The sequence below is a fragment of the Macaca nemestrina genome, chromosome 5, assembly GCF_043159975.1.
Source record: "Macaca nemestrina isolate mMacNem1 chromosome 5, mMacNem.hap1, whole genome shotgun sequence".
NCBI classification, from domain to species: Eukaryota; Metazoa; Chordata; class Mammalia; order Primates; family Cercopithecidae; genus Macaca; species Macaca nemestrina.
The window spans coordinates 154,837,756-154,855,788 of record NC_092129.1 but is presented as its reverse complement, the minus strand read 5'-3'; the positions used below and the strand labels follow the sequence as shown (position 1 = coordinate 154,855,788).

Sequence of the window (18,033 nt, the reverse complement as noted above, 5' to 3'; positions counted from 1 at the left end):
AAAAACCTGCACATGTACCCCTGAACTTAAAATAAAAGTTTAAAAAATTGTTGCCCTATCATTTTCATTTTTAGTATAACTACAGAAGAGTTCAAAGAGAATGATCGAATAAGACCAAGTTACTCCTCTCCAGCCCATCCTGGAAGAATTCCCAATGGAGGTGTCTGAAGTCCAAAATGAAATCTTCTTCATTACTCTCCTTCAATCAAGTGTTTGTTTGATACAGAGAATCTTCCGAAGTGCCTGATGTACTGCCTTGTTCCTCAGGGTATAGATCACAGGATTGAAGAGAGGGGTGACCACAGTGTAGAGCAGAGAGAAGACCTTGGAGAGGTGCTGGGAGTGGACAGCAGAGGGTGCAACGTATAAGATCATGAGCGTTCCATAGAATGTGGTCACTACAGCTAGGTGGGAGGAGCATGTGGAGAAAGCCTTTCTCCTGCTTGCCCCAGCAGGAACTCTCAGCACTGCCACCACAATTCTACCATAAGATGTCAGAATCAGTCCAAAGGGAATAGTGAGGCAGAACACAGACAGAATGAGAGTTGTCACCTGAGCCACTCTGGGATCCGAGCAAGCCAGGCCCACTAAAGGCATAAAGTCACAGTAAAACTGGTCAATGTGGTTGGGGCCACAGAACCTCAGCTGGGCCACCAGGGCCACAACCAGTCCATCTACCATAAATCCAGAGAGCCAGGTTGTGACCACCAACCCCATGCACCGTCTGGGCCCCATCAGGAGTGGGTAGTGGAGTGGGTAGCAAATTGCCAGGTAGCGATCATATGCCATGACAGCTAACAGTAAGCATTCAGCTGTGGCTAGAGAGCCAAAGATAAAGAACTGGAGCAAGCAACCAGCCACAGAGATGGTTGCTTCTTGCAGGAAGCCCTCCAGCATTTTTGGCATCACTGCGGATGTGTAGAGAATCTCCAGGAAGGACAGATTAACCAAAAAAATATGCATGGGTTTGTGGAGCCTCTGGGAGCTAACCACTGCTACAATAATCAGCATATTCCCTATGATGATGAAGACATAGACAGCAGTGAATACAATAAAGAACAAGAAATGCAGCTCAGGGATGTCATAGAAGCCAAGGAGGACAAATTCAGTAATAGTTTCGTTTCCTATGGGGATAATTTCCATGTCGATCATCCAAATTTCTGCTTGGCAATAATTGGGGGAGAAATTTTAGCGTGTCTCTATATCTTCTATACCAAGTCTAAGGTTATTAGAGCTAAAACAAAACAAAGCAAAAAAGACAAAAATGAGTCTCTAAAACAAGAATCGCTCACACAAGTCTTCAACTATCCCCCTTCTTAGTTGTCATTCCTTCCCCAACTCTCACCTTCCCTGCCTTCCTTAATTGTGCGTATTCTTTAAGGCTCAAAAGAGTTTATCCAAATTCATAATTTTAGTCTTTCAAAGACCTTTACCCCATTTATTCAATCTACTACCTCTATCACATAATCAGCTCTATTATTCTTATCTATATAGTCAACCACAGCCTTCTTCTTGTGTAATATTCTCCAAATGTGTGATAGAGGGACATGGCCCACAACCACAAACTCTTTTATTTTCCTCAATCACAAGCAATTCCTCTGTGAGTGGTTTGAGAATTCTGTCTAATTCCCATGGTCACTATCTACATTCTTCTCATTATCTCAAGCCCCTGTTTAATTCCCCATCTCCCAATCAGTGATATCTTACCAACTGTTCCTTGGATAATTCTTATATATTCTCCACTTTTTGCCTTCCTTAAATAGTAATTTCATCAAGTCATTCAGGAGGTGGTAGTGAAAATGTGGTAAATGGTAATAGAGAAGGAAGTCGGTGCTGTGGGAGCAGAGAAGGACCAAACCCAGGCTAGGGTTGTGGGGCAGAAGGTATGGGGTCAAGGTCAGGGAAGGCTTTCTGAAGATAGAAGCAAGTAGGCTAAGTTTTGAGGGCCAATTAAGAGTTGGCCAGGCAAAAGACAGGAAACCAGACCAGGCAGGGCAACCCTGGCAGGAAAGTATATGTAAAAGCAAAGAGTTGTAATTGAGCATGACACTTCTAAATATCTAAAAATGGCTCTGCTGCACCTGCTGGAAGTTTTTCATATGCTATTCAAAGCAATGTGTGTTTATTAACTGAAGACAATGAGAGAGAACACAGGGAATGATTAGAAACAGTTGAGAACGGTAGAGGAAAAAAAGCAGATATATAAATAAATATTATAAATACATAATATTAACAGAGTTACTTTCTAGAATATGGGATTAATAAACATACATTATGTTTATTATCATAAAAATGTAAGTTATCTTTAACACAAACAGTCTAGAACATCAGTTGCCTAAGAGGTGAAAAACTAGATGCCTCAGGGACCACGGTGCTGGGAGCCTTCACGGCATACTGTTTTGTAGTTTTGCCTAAGATCAAATCTGCCTTTTGAATGGAATCCCATTTTCCATACCTCTGCTCATTGCTAATGTTAAACCCTCAAAGACCCAGCTTAAGACTCATCTCTACCAAGAATCCCCCTTGACTAATGGAGCCCTTTATTTCTCTCCCAATCACGTACTAAGGATCTGGTGTTCAGAAAATATTACATCTGTTTCTGAGGATAGCGGGCCAAACAAAACTGATTCATAGTCTTAAGGAGCTTACACTCTTGTGTGGCAGATGGACATATCAACAGAAAATTGCAATATACCAAAAGAGCGTTAATGAGTTCAACCTGAAAGAAATAGTTCTGGGAGGAAATGATGCTGAACTGCCCACTGATTGAAGTGGAAAATGGAAAGAATGGAGGTGAGGGCATTTCAGGTAAAAGGAAAACCATGAGTACACACTGAGGCAAGAAACAACATTGGCTGTGAGGAGGGGAAAGAGGTAGCAGGGGGTAAGTAGCCAAGGGTAGCTCAAAAAATCCCCTCAATTCTGAAGGAGCATTAGGATTGGGGTGAAGAATGGGGAAAGATATGGAGAGAAAGGATCAGAGTCTGGGGACCTTGCTTGTCACAAGAAGGAACTAGAGCTTCATTCTATAGGCAGCAAGGCACATCTGAAGGCTTTTAAACAATAAGGTGGTATGTTTCAAGCTAAATTTAAATAGTATTATATAAGCTAGATCCAAGGTAACAAGAGTGAAAGAAGGGATGGCCCCACCCATCTGATACCTGATGTGGAAATATATGCTGCCTTGAATTGATCATCAATTATCTTATAGTATGCACTTTCTCTTTCCCAAAAGACTAAAAGTTCATTTAGCACAGGATTTAAATTTTTATAACTGCTACTGTACCCAAAAGTCTTACAAAAAGATAAAAACTCAATTAATACTTAATGTTTAACACCATGTCTTCCTTAACCTAAACCCATATGAATTGATCAGAGAAGAATTCTGTTCTTCATAGACTACAAAATGCCACAGGTTCTGTTATTGCCCTCCAACTCCTGTCTCTAAAGCTATTCTCTTACCCTTTGCACCCATCTGCATTTCCTTGTGAGTGAATTTGGCACTCCCTATGTGGGCCATCTTTAACTCTAGTTTATTTTATCTGGTCCAAACTCAATCTGAGGCTTGGAGTCTTTCTATAGCATTCCTGCCCAGGAGAGAAGTGAGCAAGTAAATCAGGCAAGAACACCTCTAATAATAAATAGCTTATGACCACTACCTCCCCTGGAAATCAAGACTATCATTGGATCATATTGACTCTTAGCAGTTTGTTCCTTTTAGAAGCCAAGATTTGGCTTCCTGTAGTTTCCACTCATTCATCCTCCAGTTAATAAGTTTTTAAAAAATCCTTCTTTTAGATGACAGCCTTTCAGCTGGTGGAAATCAGGAGGAAGTATAATAGAGAACAAGGTATTAAGGACAAACATAAGTTTCATGATTTTGTTATCAAACTGACATGTGTCTATTCCAATCCATTTATAATCTGTACCTATTCCAATCCATTCCATAAAAGAAACATTTTATCGTTTCTCTTATTCCAGTCATCCTAGAGATTCTATTTCCAGTAATGCAGACTGAGGAAAAGAGAAAGTTAGGGAAATCAAAGGAAAGAAAGTTCTATTGACTTCTAAACATGAGAGGATAAAGAGGGCAGCAGTCAGAGGCCTGCATACCCAGGTGGCAATCTGTAGGCACCACAAAGGCTCCAGTCTTTGCAAATCCCAGCCTTCCCACCCAATATGGGAAGAGAGAGAACACATTAAAATATCCTCAGGCATCATTTACTTTCAGTCCAGACATGTGATTTGAAAATAACAGCCTAGATGGGAACGAAAGCAAAGAGTGAATTATAAATATTATGGGCATCTTAGGGTATTAAGTTGTTTGCAAATGAGGCCAGGTGAAAAATGTCTGCCTTCTATCCCCAAAGTGAATTCATAATTTAAATGATTGTATGCGTGGGGGGGAAAGGGAGTGTCATAGAGCCTACAAACAGAGTGTGTGGAAATATAATTGATTTCCCCTCCATAACCAAAACGTTCTTTGGAGTGTTTAAAATTTCCCCCAAATGAGAAGTATTTTCATACAAAAAAGAAACATCATCCTGGATTTTCAGAATACTACATTCCCAACTCTATTGTTCAAATAATGAGGGAGTGGGAAAAAAGAGGAAGTAAAGAGAAAGTAGTGGGATTTGAGGACTTAAATTACTAATCATCCGGGAAACACAAATTAAAACCACAATGAGATACCATCTTAAACCAGTCAGAATGACTACTGTTAAAAAGTAAAAAACCGCCGGGCGCGGTGGCTCACGCCTGTAATCCCAGCACTTTGGGAGGCAGAGGTGGACGGATCACGAGGTCAGGAGATCAAGACCATCCTGGCTAACACGATGAAACCCCGTCTCTACTAAAAATACAAAAAATTAGTGGGGCATGGTGGCAGACACCTGTAGTCCCAGCTACTCGGAAGGCTGAGGCAGGAGAAAGGCAGAGTTTGCAGTGAGCTGAGATGGCGCCACTGCACTCCAGCCTGGGCGACAGAGCGAGACTCCATCTCAAAAACAAACAAACAAAAAAAGTAAAAAACCAATAGATTTTAGTGAAGATTCTGAGAAATGAGAATGCTTATACACTGTTGGTGAAAATAAAAATTAGTACAACCTTTATGGAAAACATTGGAGATTTCTCAAATAACTAAAAATAGAACTACCATTCGACCCAATAATCTCACTACTGGGTATCTTCTCAATGGAAAAGAAATTATTATATCAAAAAGATACCTGCACTCATATGTTTATCACAGCACTACTCACAATAGCAAAGATATGGAATCGATCTAAGTGTCTATTAAGAGACGACTAGATAAAGAAAATGTGGCTTTTGTGTGTACATATACCATGGAATACTACTCAGCCATAAAAAAAAATGAAAGCATGTCTTTTGCAGCAACATGAATGGAGCTAGAGGCTATTATTTTAAGTGAAATATCTTAGAAACAGAAAGTCAAATATTGCATATTCTCACTTATAAGTGGGAGCTAAATAATGTGTGCACATGAACACAGAATTCAGAATAATAGACATTGGAGACTTGGAAAAGTGAGGTGGGAAGCGGTGAGGGATGAGAAATTACCTAATGAGTATAATACACACTATCTGGGTGATGGTTACACTAAAAGCCCAGACTTAACCACTACACAATATATTCATGTAACAAAACTGCACTTGTACCCCTAAATCTGTAAAAGTAGATATGAAAAGAAGAGAAATGGGAAAAACACAGCAACAGTAGGATATATGAGAGGCTGTTATTCCCTTAAAGACAGAGGGGAATCAGGGAATAAAGGAAGTTGATGAATTTAGAGTTGAAAACTCCAAGCAGTAGAGCTGAATTTGGAATTGGAAAATTCAAAAAACTGCAGGAAGAGTTTGAAATCAACATGAATTTCACCATACTAACTGGTAGAGAAGTGAGAATAGTGCAAAATGCCTGTCTGTTGTCTAAAGAACAGTCAGTCACACACTCAATTCTAAGTAAAAACCATAACCCTCATTCACCCCAGACTCTGAGATAGCATAGAGTCCTTAATTAAAACTAGCAATTCAAAGAATATTCCAGGAAAAACTAGTTTAAAATATATATACAAAACTGTACATTTTAATTCATCTTTAGGAATTAAAAAAAATTATTCTCATATATTTTGAAATGTCTGCTAAACAAACATGTTATCTTTATAAGCAGAAAACAAAAAAAATTCAGTTTGATTTTTTAATCTGTTAATTCTCCTCAAGTCTCTTCAGTAATTACTCCATAATAAAACATTAAAATATACTTAAAAGGTTTTAAAAGAAAACAGTAGAATTTTAAGCATATCCCAGTTTTGTCAAGCCATGGGATAGCAGCAGGAAAATTTTACACCATGAAAACATTAGTATGAGGGTGTCTCGCTTCTGAAGCGTGGGGAGCATGAATATCTACTGTTCCCCATCTCTGAAACAGAAGGGAGAATTTAAAAAATAAGTTAGTATGTATCCAAAAGGATTAGAAATCAACCTTTTAAAAAATCCAATGGAGAAAATAGCAGCACTGGAATTCTAGAGAAATAACGGCGGGACTTCTTGAAATGATTTTTAATAAAAGACTTTTTGACTCTCTGGGTTAATTGAAAGTTACTACTGATTACAGGATAAACAGCTATAAAAACCAGCCATTTAACTTTTTTAAAGAATCTGTGAACTAAGATGTAAAGAATTATACAAAAATAAACACACCTGAAATAGCGACCCTGTTCTCTAAAGACAGGATGGTGAGGAGGAGACTATCTGCTAAGATTTGCTGAAGACTTCAGAATGTTGTGATTTCCTACCTTCAGCTCCCTCCCTGCTTGAGCTCAATCTGAAGTAACGTAGGACATTGATTACAAATGTCACTCTTGTTACCCTCCACTCCTGAGCCATTTCTCTTTCACCCTCCATTCCCTTTTCTAGCTCTCAGACTATTTTGTCCCCTCATCACAGTCCTTTCCCTCTATCACATGGGAGGGCAGGCAATTGCCAAAAAGGGAGAGGCCCCTGAGAACCAATTACATGTTTACTGGAGAGCAGCCTTAAATGAGCAAGATATAGCAGGCCCCTAAGGAAATTGTGTTTTTTCAAAGGCGGTTTCCTGAACTGTTGGCTTGACCATAAATGGAGCAGAAACCAAAGAGCCAAATGGAGCCCACCTTTCCATTCCCTTGGAGACAAATGCTCTCCATTTCACCAACCATCTCAAGCCCCAATTCCTAGTCTCTTCCCCATAACTCACCTGAAAATTCTAATTTCTCTGCAACATCCCTAAATTCCCCATTACGAACAGTGGTCCTCCCAGGAGCCTGCTCTGAACTTTCATTCTCCAATTTACAGCCTCCAAATTGCCCTCTTACCATCCCAGGCAATTGTTTCAATAGGTACCACCCTTAGTAGGGGTGTTTTATATAGGTAAGCAAAATCTTGCCAACGCTGAGCCTGATTTAAGGAGAAGGAAGCTGGCATGATGTTACAAAATGAAGTTCAAATGGTTATGTAGTGTTTCAATATCCTTCCTGACCAAACTACTGCCTGACAACTTTGTCTCCAACTACTCCCTTTTTTGAAGTTTCTACAGAAATCAGGCTGATACATTTATTTCTCATCCCTAGGAGTGTGTTGAAGGCACTTCTGTGTCATTTATCAAACTCAGACCCTTAATTCAGTTCCACTTTCTCCCTGACCAACAGAGAACACTTTTTCTCTGAACTACTCTGTCTACTGTCTGTAGCTCACAGTAAATGCCACCCTATTTTTTCTTGGCAGGCAGGAGGGGTTCTCTTAATCATTTATTTTTTTCATCAAACTGCAGCATATGCTAAAAGGAAAGTGTATGTGTCTTGAAAACAAAACTTTCAGAAAAATTTAGTATTTTTTAGTTAGCCTAAGTTATTATGATTTTTAATTGACAACTTAAAACTGTATATATTTATGATGTATAACATGATGTTTTGATATATGTATACATTATGGAATGACAAAATCAAGCTAATTTACATGAGCCATTACCTCACATACTTACCATGTTTTTGTGATGAGAACACTCAAATCTACTCTTTTAGCAATTTTTACATATACAATTCTTTAAGTACAGTCACGCTTTCATACTGAATTATCCTTCCTGCCTAACTGTAATTTTTGTAATCTTTGACCAATATTTTCTCAATTCTCTCCCTTTCTGCCAACCCCTGGTAACCACCATTCTACTCTCTGTTTCTGAGTTTGACTTTTTGATTTCATATATAAGGAAGATCATGTGGTATTTGTCTTTCTGTGCCTGACTTATTTCACTTAACATAAAGCCCTCTAGATTCACCCATGTTATTGCAAACAACAGAATTTCCTTCTTCTTTGAGGCTGAATAGTATTCCACTACACATATATACCACATTTTCTCTATCCATTCATCTGTTGATGGATGCTTAGGTTTACTCCATGTCTTGGTTATTGTGAATAATACTACAATTAACATGAAAGTGTAGATATCTCCTCAAGATACTAATCTTATTTCCTTTGGATACATACACAGACAAGGGATGAGTCTGTGTCATATGATAATTCTATTTTTAATTTTTTCAGAATTTTTCAGAAACCTCCACAGTGTATTTAATGACTGTACTAATTTACTCTTCCACCAAAAGTGTATAAGAGTTCTCCTTTTCCAAATTCTCATCAACACTTATCTTTCATCTTTTCTGTAACAGGCATTCTAACAAGTGTGAGGTGATATCTCATCGTGAATTTAATTTGTATTTCCCTGATGACTAGTGAGGTTGAGCATTTTTTCACGTACCTGTTTGTCATTTGTATGTCTTCTTTAGAGAAATGTCTATTCAGGTGCTTTGCTCATTTTAAAATTGATTTATTTGTTTTCTTGTTATTGATTTGTTTGAATTCCTTATATAACTTGAACGCTAGCCACTTCCGTGTATCATTCACAAATATCTTCTCTCAACCTGTGGGTTGTCTTTTCACTCTGTTGTTTCCTTTGTTGTGGAGAAATGTTTTAATTTGATGCAATCCCATTTGTTTACTTTTGGTTTTGTTGTCTATGATTTGAGGATCATATAGAAGGAATTGTGCCCAGACCAATGTCATGGAACATTTCTCCTATATTATCTTCTAATAGTTTTACAGTTTACAGTCATATGTTTAAGTCATTCGTCCATTTTGAGTTAATTCTTATATATTGAGTGTCATAAGGGTCCAATTTCATTCTTCTGCATGTGGATATTCAGTTTTTCCAACATCATTTATTAAAAAGACTTTTCTTTCACCATTTTGTGTTCTATTTATATGATCATATGGTTTTATCCTTCATTCTGTTAATGTTGTATATCACATTTAATGATTTGTGTGTTGAACCATCCTTGCATCTCAAAGCTGAATCTCACTTGATCATGGTGAAAGATCCTTTCAATATACTGTTGAATTTGGTTTGATAGACAAACACAACTTCAGAGAGAATTCAAGTTTAAGATGGGAACATCTGACTAACCTTAATTTTTAGAGATTTTTTAGCAAACTTTTTGTTAAAATACTTTTTATGAACTTTTTAAGGTCATCAGTCCAGACCACATTCCCATGGATAAAGACAAAGATCTGTGGGGAGTAGATGTTTGTATTGTTAATCACCCGGTGAGAGGTTAATCCTGGGGTACAAATGAGGTCTCCAAAAGTAGGTGCTATATTAGCATGAAAAATACATTTCTACCTTCCTTTGTGTCCTGGGATCAATTTGGCCTAAACTGAAACATGTGAAAAGATTACAAGCAGTTCTAAATGAGACGAAATATACCCTTGGCCACATGAATTACCTGGTAGAATTCAAGTGTATGTGGATCAGCATAATGGCACATAATTCTCTGCATTACATTTACTTCCCATTAAGTTGGAACTATAGCAAATTATTCCATAAGCTACAACTTGATCTAGGTTGTACTAGGAGAATTCTAAGAGGGCCTGTACCCTTGCTTAGGAAAAGCAGGTACAGGGGACAGTGGTTGCTGTTCCCACAGCCAGGGTGGAGAAAGCAATGCCAACCACTGCAAAGGATAACTAAATAAAAAGAGGCAGTCAGCACTAACAGAGCAGCAGCTTGAAGGCACAGAAAAGACACAGGAGAGGAAGGACCAGAGGAGTCATTCCCAAACGCATCTTGCAAACTCTCAGAAATGGCTATGGGATGCTTTACGGGGGCTAACTTCAAGCTCAAATTTGACAACCATTTATGTTGTTTGGTCTTGGTCACATATATATTCTACTTTGTATCAGTAATTCCAGTTGGAAAAGAGAACACACGTTTCCATGAGTCTCCCATGTTACTAGAATATTTCATAAGCACGAGCTCAGTGATGTTTTCTGGTTATTTGTTCCTTAGACCCCAGCCTAGGCATCCTAGGCAATCTGAATCCATGGAATCTTTAATAACAGTACATCATGGACCTAATCCAAAATATTGTTTGATCTTATATCTTTGAAAACTTCTTGAGGATTAACAATACATTTTAATACAAAAGAGATAGTATTCAACTCAGCAGGATTTTACAAAAACAAATTACAGCTCTTTGTGGTTTCTGTTAGAGATTTACATAGTCTTGCCATTCAGATTTCCTCTTCACTAGACTACAAATTAGAAGTAAGTATTATCCAGGGCAGATGGCATATCCTATTTGTCTTTATATCCCAAGAATATTTTAGCTGTGTCATAAATGATTAGTGAATAAGCAAAAATGCATAAATGGACAAAGGAAAAAATTAAAATGGTCATTTGATTCATAATCCCTGGCCTTCTGAAAATATATTAACACAATGTCCAGTTGAAAAGAAAGTTCCAAAGATTCCACCAGTAGACATGACTAGCAATAGAACTGACCTTCATTATTTGTGGATTCAGTATTTGCAAAATCACCTGCTCCCTACATCTATTTTTAACCCCTAGATCAATACTCACAGCACTTTCGCAGTCATTCATGAACAAGTGCATGAACACAGTGACAAAAAATTTGAGACACACTGCATGCATCCCCACCTGATGCTGAACAAGGAAACACTCTGTCCTCTTGTTTCAGCTATCATACCATCAACAAGTGTCCTTTTCATTATTTCACGATTTGCTGAATGCCACATTTTTCACAGTTTTTGTTTGTTTTTTGGTGATTTCATAATTCTAAATAGCCCTAAATGTAGCACTGAAGTGATGTCTGGTGCTCCTGAGCACAAAAAGGTTGCGATGGATCTTATGGAGAAAATACATTTGCTAGATAAGCTCTGTTCAAGCATGTGTTATAGGGCTGTTGGCTGTGGATTCAAAGTTAATGATCAATGATATATCTTACATAAGATGTGTTTAAACAGAAACACACTTACAATAAGGTTATTTATTGATCAGGTGACAAAAATGTGACAAAAAACTCATAGGAATCTAACCCTGCATCTCCCCTAAAGCAAGGAGAGATTTAGTATTTGCTCCTACAGGGTTCAATGCAACTTTATAGAATGTAACTGCAGTGAATAATAATCAGCTGTGTCTGCATTTTAAAGATAAGAAATATGAGTCTCGGGAAAGTGAAGTGAATTGTACCAAGTTATAGAGTAGGTTAGTCATGGAGCCAGGATTAAAACCCTAGCCTAGTTCAGTGCTCTGTCAGCTATACCTTCAGTTCTGAAAATGCAATAAGAAAAGATAAAATACGGAATTCAGTCCGCCAGTGACCCACAATCCTCTTCTCTCGGTTCCTATTTCCTCGCTCAAGATGGCGCTGTTCGCAAAGCGTTTTTGGCGTTGGGCGGCAGCAGCGGCTGCTTTCGAAAAGCGCCAGCACTCAGCGATTCCGATCCGGCCTTTAGTCACTGTTAGCAGCTCAGGTCTGCAATGGAGGTCACATCAGCTCGGCGCCTTGGGACCCCCTCCAGCCTACCAGCAGATCTCAAAGTCATTGAAAAGTATCACATGGCAGAGAGTGGGAAAAGACAATTCAAGGCAGTTCTTAGCTGTTGCAAAGGCTCTCCAGGTATGGCCACTGATAGAAAAGAGGACATGTTGGCATGGTCATGCAGGAGGAGGACTCCACACAGACCCAAAAGAATGATTAAAAGATGTTGATACTCGGAAAATCATAAAAGCAATGGTTTCTTATGTGTAGCCCAAAGACAGGCCAGATTTACGAGCTAGAATTGCCATTTCTCTGAGATTTTGGGGTGGTGCAAAGGCCATGAACATTATGGTTCCCTTTATGTTTAAATATGCTGTAGACAGCCTCAACCAGATATTGGGAAACTTGCTGAACCTGAATGATGCACCAAATACAGTTGCAACCATGGCAACAGCAGTTCTGATTGGCTGTGGTGTATCAAGAGCTGGAGCTGCTGTTTTTAATGAAGATCGAAATGCAATATTTGGCAAGTTAGCTCAAAATTCAATCCGAAAAATAGCCAAAAATGTCTTTCTCCATCTTCACAACCTGGATCTGGGTTTTCACCTGAGCAGACAGACTGGAGCTTTATCTAAGGCTATTGACAGAGGAACAAGGGGTATCAGTTTTGTCCTGAGTACTTTAGTGTACCTGAGTACGTCTTCCTATCATGTTTGAAGTGATGCTTATTAGTGGTGTTTTTTATTACAAATGCAGTGCCCAGTTTGCTTTGGTAAGCCTCGGAACACTTGGTACATACACAGCATTCACAGTTGCAGTCACACAGTGGAAAACTAGATTTAGAATAGAAATGAACCAGGCAGATAACGATGCAGGTAATGCTGCTATAGACTCACTGCTGAATTATGAAACTGTGAAGTATTTTAATAATGAAAGATATGAAGCACAGAGATATGATGGATTTTTGAAGACATATGAGACTGCTTCATTGAAAAGTACCTCTACTCTGGCTATGCTGAACTTTGGTCAAAGTGCTATTTTCAGTGTCAGTTTAACAGCTATAATGATCCTCACCAGTCAGGAAATTGTGGCCTTACTGTTGAAAATCTAGTAATGGTGAATGGACTGCTTTTTCAGCTTTCATTAACCCTGAACTTTCTGGAAACTGTATACAGAGAGACTAGACAAGCACTCATAGATATGAACACCTTGTTTACTATACTCAAGGTAGACACCCGAATTAAAGACAAAGTGATGGCATCTCCCCTTCAGATCACACCACAGGTGATTCTTTTCTTTGAGGAAGTGATATGGTGTGTATTGAGTGGGGCCATTTGGCTTTGCTTCTGGGTGTCAATGGCAAAGACTCTTTGATTTCCTTGGTTATAGTCTTTGTGTGGCGGCTTTCTCAAAGGAGGTCCTAGTTAGCAGCATACAAGGTGGGTGAGTGGCTCATGGCCTCCTGGTTAGCTTGGGTGGTGTGGGCACTGATGGTAGCAGCAGTCAGAAAAAGCTTGCCTCCTTCCTGAGCACCATGCACTTGTGTCAGCAGGTGTTGTAAAGGGCTGTACAGGTTGACCTCCCAGACAGTAGGTGAGCTTGTAGGTGAGAGCGCTGTGGTAGTAGCAAGAGAGTTTATGTCTGGTGATCTGTGCCTTCCTAGAAATAATGGTTTTCTGTTCTGATATTGTTTTTCATTTTTTCATGAAGTTATTTTTCAAATACATGGGATTTTCATAAACAATAATGTAATACAACTTGTACCAGTGCACTGCCAAGAGTGAGACAATGGCAGCAGTTTGTCCAGGTGGAGGCAATAAGGCATTGCCTGTAGATAATTTTAAAACAATAATAAAACCAACTAAAGTTGTTCCGCTTTATATTACACCTTTGCAGTCACTATTCTAAGTAATGTCAGTCACAAAGTACTCCTCCCCACTTCATACACAAAAATCTTTTATTGGTCTAAGTTGCTATTCCTGCAGTTACCATTGTCTTTTAATAACGTATCTGTAATATTCAAATTAGCACATTTTTATTACTTAAACTTTAAGAAACATATTCTACCTGGAAGCTAATTCAAATAACTCTCTTAAATAGGTGGCATTGCACATTTCAGACTCAACTACCAGGTAAGTCACTTATTTTAACAATTAACAACTGTTGATTAGACAGTAAGAATTTGGAATCTCCAGCTCATTTCAGGACTTAGTTCATTTCGCTAACTTCTACAGTACTACTTATGTCCTACTTTGAAACAATAGATTATGAATAAATAATGACAGTATAGTGACTAACGATAGAAAAACAGACTTACTTCAATTCCATCTCTGTTGCCACTGGAGTTTTTATGTGCATTTAAAGCTAAATTAGTAAAACAATTTGTGAGGTGTAATTTTTTGTATTTGGTAAGTACACATTTTAGTGTATATGTAAACTGAATATGAATATTTTCATTGAATATTTTATTGAAAAATATCTCTAAGTTGAAGTTTAATTGTTCTTTGAATATTTATTAAACTAGAATATCATTATGCATTGCTAAAACAGACCAACATGTAGGTACAAGTTTAATAAAATTTTCAAATATCATTTCTTACTTTTTCCTTTTATATTGTTGGCATGAATACATATTCAGAGTTTAATAAAAGAATATTTCACTATCTCTACTTCCTTTCTGATCATTAGTATTATTATTATTAATTCTATTTCATGATTTCTACTGAAAATAATTTTCTTACACAAAGGGATGGCATAAAATATCCATGCTGGGTGTCAAGTATGTTAGGCGCCCATCAGTTTGTTCAATCACCCGTCAGTTTTACTCTATATCAAAGGCAGTGTCCAAAAAGAGAATATAAACCAAAAACCAAATAAACTGAAGATTTGTTGCTACCAAGAAAACTTACAACACTTTAGATCAAGCTTGTCCAACCTGAGACCTGTGGGCCACATGCTGCCCACGATGGCTTTGAATGCGGCGCAACACAATTTAGAAACGTCTTAAACCATTAAATTGTTTTTGCAATTCTGGTTTTTTTTAGCTCGTCTGCTATTGTTAGTGTTAGTGTATTTTATGGGTAACCCAAGATAATTCTTCTTCTTCCAATGTGGGTGAGGGAAGCCAAGAGATGGGACAGCACTGCTTCAGATAACTCACATAATAAACCCGTTCCCTCTGTTAGCAAAAGTAAGATGTTCTTTTAAACAGTTCTTTCCACTGTCAAAGTGATGGAACTTTCCTGGTACACTGTAACCCAGATATCTTTTACAGAAGTCAGCAGTGTCTTAACAGAAAGTTAGGAATTTTCACTTAAACTATTACTATCTCATTGTGCAAAATCTTTTTTTAAAAATTATATACTTTTTATTGTGGTAAATACGTAAAAAACAATTTGCCATTTTAATATGCATAATTTAGTGTCATTAATTACATTCACAGTGTCATACAACCATCACCGCCTCCAAAAATTTTCAGCACACCAAACAGAAACTCTCTACCCATTAAGCAATAACTTTCAATTCCTCACTGTCTCTTGCCCCCAATAATAAAGATCTACTTTCTCTCTGTGAATTTCTCTATTCTAGGTGTCTCATGTAAGTGGAATCATTTTTGTCCTTTTGTATCTGGCTTATTTCACTTAGCATAGTGTTTTAAATGTTTATCTATATTGCAGCATGTATCAGAGCTTCATTTGTTTGTGTGGCAGCCTATTTTGTCATTTTTTAATATAACTCCACAAAACTTTAACAATGAAAATGATTCTCTTTTTCCACATACTGATCAACAGACAATCCTCAGTAAGGAATACTGTAAAGCAATGTAGATATCAGAGTGACTAACGATGTTGTGTTACTGTTGGGTTGATGAATAACCACCAGTAGGATTGCCTGACAGTTGGCCAGCCTTGTCAATCATCAGCAGCAACTCTAATAACTACTAAAATGTTTGAAATAATAATAGTATAAATAATATTTTGTGATATCTGAAGTAACTCTGAGATATAAAAATTGTACATATTTCGTATTGGACACAAAATTACAGGTACTGCTAATGCTACTACTGTTGTTTGTTGCCAAATTTATGATTTAAAGAATCATTAAATTTAAAAAATTCAATAGTAAATAAAGATGTAATTTTCCCCATTTGAGTTCATGAACCCTTAGACCCAGGTTAAGAACCCAAGCCTTAGAGCAAGTTTTAAGAGGAAAGAGAACATTCCATGATTAACATGAATGGTCTTGATAATTTAACAAAATTGGCATCAAATTTCAAATTTGCCGGTTATTAACTATATGAATTTCTCCAAATGTGCTAATCTCAACTTCTTTCCTTTAAAATGGAGTTCCAATAGTAATTTCTTAGGGCTCTTGGGAGAAGATATAAATGATGTAAAAGCTTAGAAAGCATATAGCACATTCTGACACATAGAATCACTCGTATATTAAGTATAATTATCTCTTTTGGTTGAAAAGTAGTGTGAAATACCGCAAAACAAGCTTTGAAAGAGGCTTATAGTGAGATTAGTTAATGCAAAGACACCTCCACAGAAACTACTGTTTCAAACTACTATTTCAGAACAAAATGATGAAGATGCTAAGCTAAGGCCTGGGAGGATGACGCGTCAGCTGCCAATTGCAGCTCACCACTGCCATTCTGTGGCAGCAGTCCAGCAATTGTTTCAACTTCCTGACAATGGAATCTACAGGTGTCAGTTTTGGGACCTGTTTTACTTTTAGCTTGTAGTACCTTTTGCAGTTAAAAAGTAAATAAATAAAAAAGATTGAATAATTAAAACTTATTTTAATTCAGTCTAGTAAATATACTAAAGCTAATTTGTGCATGCTAACCTTCGATCCTGGAAAGAAAAAAACTGAGGTACACATGTTCTCTTGCAAACATGTGTACAATTTTTTAAATATGGGTAAAGAAACATGTCTCAGTTTATATCACAGATGGATACTATCATAAAGAAAACAGGAAGTTTCTAGGATTAACAGGAAGAGAGAAAAAGCTAATGTTAACTGAGCATTTACTTTTTGACAAATGCTTAGGATACTAATTATTCTTAATAAAATGTATTATTACACTTCACTTTTACAGTTGAGTTTAAGTAATTTCTCAAGGTTAAAGTTTCAGAGCAAAGATTTGAAGACAAATTTTGTTTAATTCCAAATAGTATGCACTTTCTACTATCCTGAGTTTCTCATCTAGTTTTCAAAAGACATCACAGCTAATGTCAAATGAATGCCCAGATGTTAGTGGTGTGAAAATAGCTAAGCTCTGGTTTTACTTAGTGCCTTACTCCTTCAAATACTCTTCAATCCCCTGAAATCTAGCTTTTGAGGAATCACTGATGGTTTATTAAACAAGAAATATTCCCAATTTCCCTGCTCTCTTGCCACTTCCTACTACAATGGCTGAAAAGTCGTGTTGTCAATTCCCCAACCCCCTTGCAGTTAATAGTGGCTAATAAGGAAGAAGAGGAAGACTATTGGTGGATTCCTAGGAAAGCTTTGCTTCCATGGCATAAAATATTGAAGGAATGGGAAACTACACTTACCTCTTCTTCCTGACTTTAATGCAAACATGATAACTGTATGTAGCTGCAGAAGGCATCTTGTGATCATGAGACAAAAAGCATGAGGATAATATGCCAGCACGCCAAAGATAAGGATGCCATTATCAAGCACATGGAACTTCAGAGGCTTCATTGAGCAATTAGAAATACACAAAATACTAGATATTTTGTTATTTTAAGCTATTATTAGATTATCTACAACTTGCAACTGGAAGCATCTCTAACTAATAGATACCCCCTATTAATCCACTAAATAATTTCTCCCTTGGAACAGCATTGACCTACTTGCCAAATCCAATGGACGTTTCAGATTTTACAGTTCTTTGCCTTTCTGCACTGCTCAATGAAGGACAAGTTGAGAACCTTTTTTCCAAGATTTGTCAGCTTTCTCAGGCTTGAAGGTCCTGTTTCCAGCCAATATGCCTACATTGCAGCTGAGGCTGAGCCAAAATGACTCACATGTTGTTTACTCTGATATAGCCTAAGTATGAAACTGAGACACTTATAAAACTAAAAATACAAAATTATGTGAAGTAAAATCATTGTCAGGCAGCCACTGTCCAC

The 18,033-nt window shown here is 37.5% G+C and overlaps 1 protein-coding gene and 1 pseudogene across 1 annotated transcript; one reads left to right on the top strand and one right to left on the bottom strand.

Annotated features, from left to right (window-relative positions):
• Positions 1 to 201: 201 nt before the first annotated feature.
• Positions 202 to 1,143, bottom strand: LOC105491583 (olfactory receptor family 11 subfamily A member 1). The gene has a single exon (XM_011758100.2). The coding sequence runs from the start codon at positions 1,141 to 1,143 to the stop codon at positions 202 to 204; it is 942 nt and encodes a 313-aa protein (XP_011756402.2).
• Positions 1,144 to 11,767: 10,624 nt separating this feature from the next.
• Positions 11,768 to 13,491, top strand: LOC105491676 (iron-sulfur clusters transporter ABCB7, mitochondrial pseudogene; annotated as a pseudogene).
• Positions 13,492 to 18,033: the final 4,542 nt, after the last annotated feature.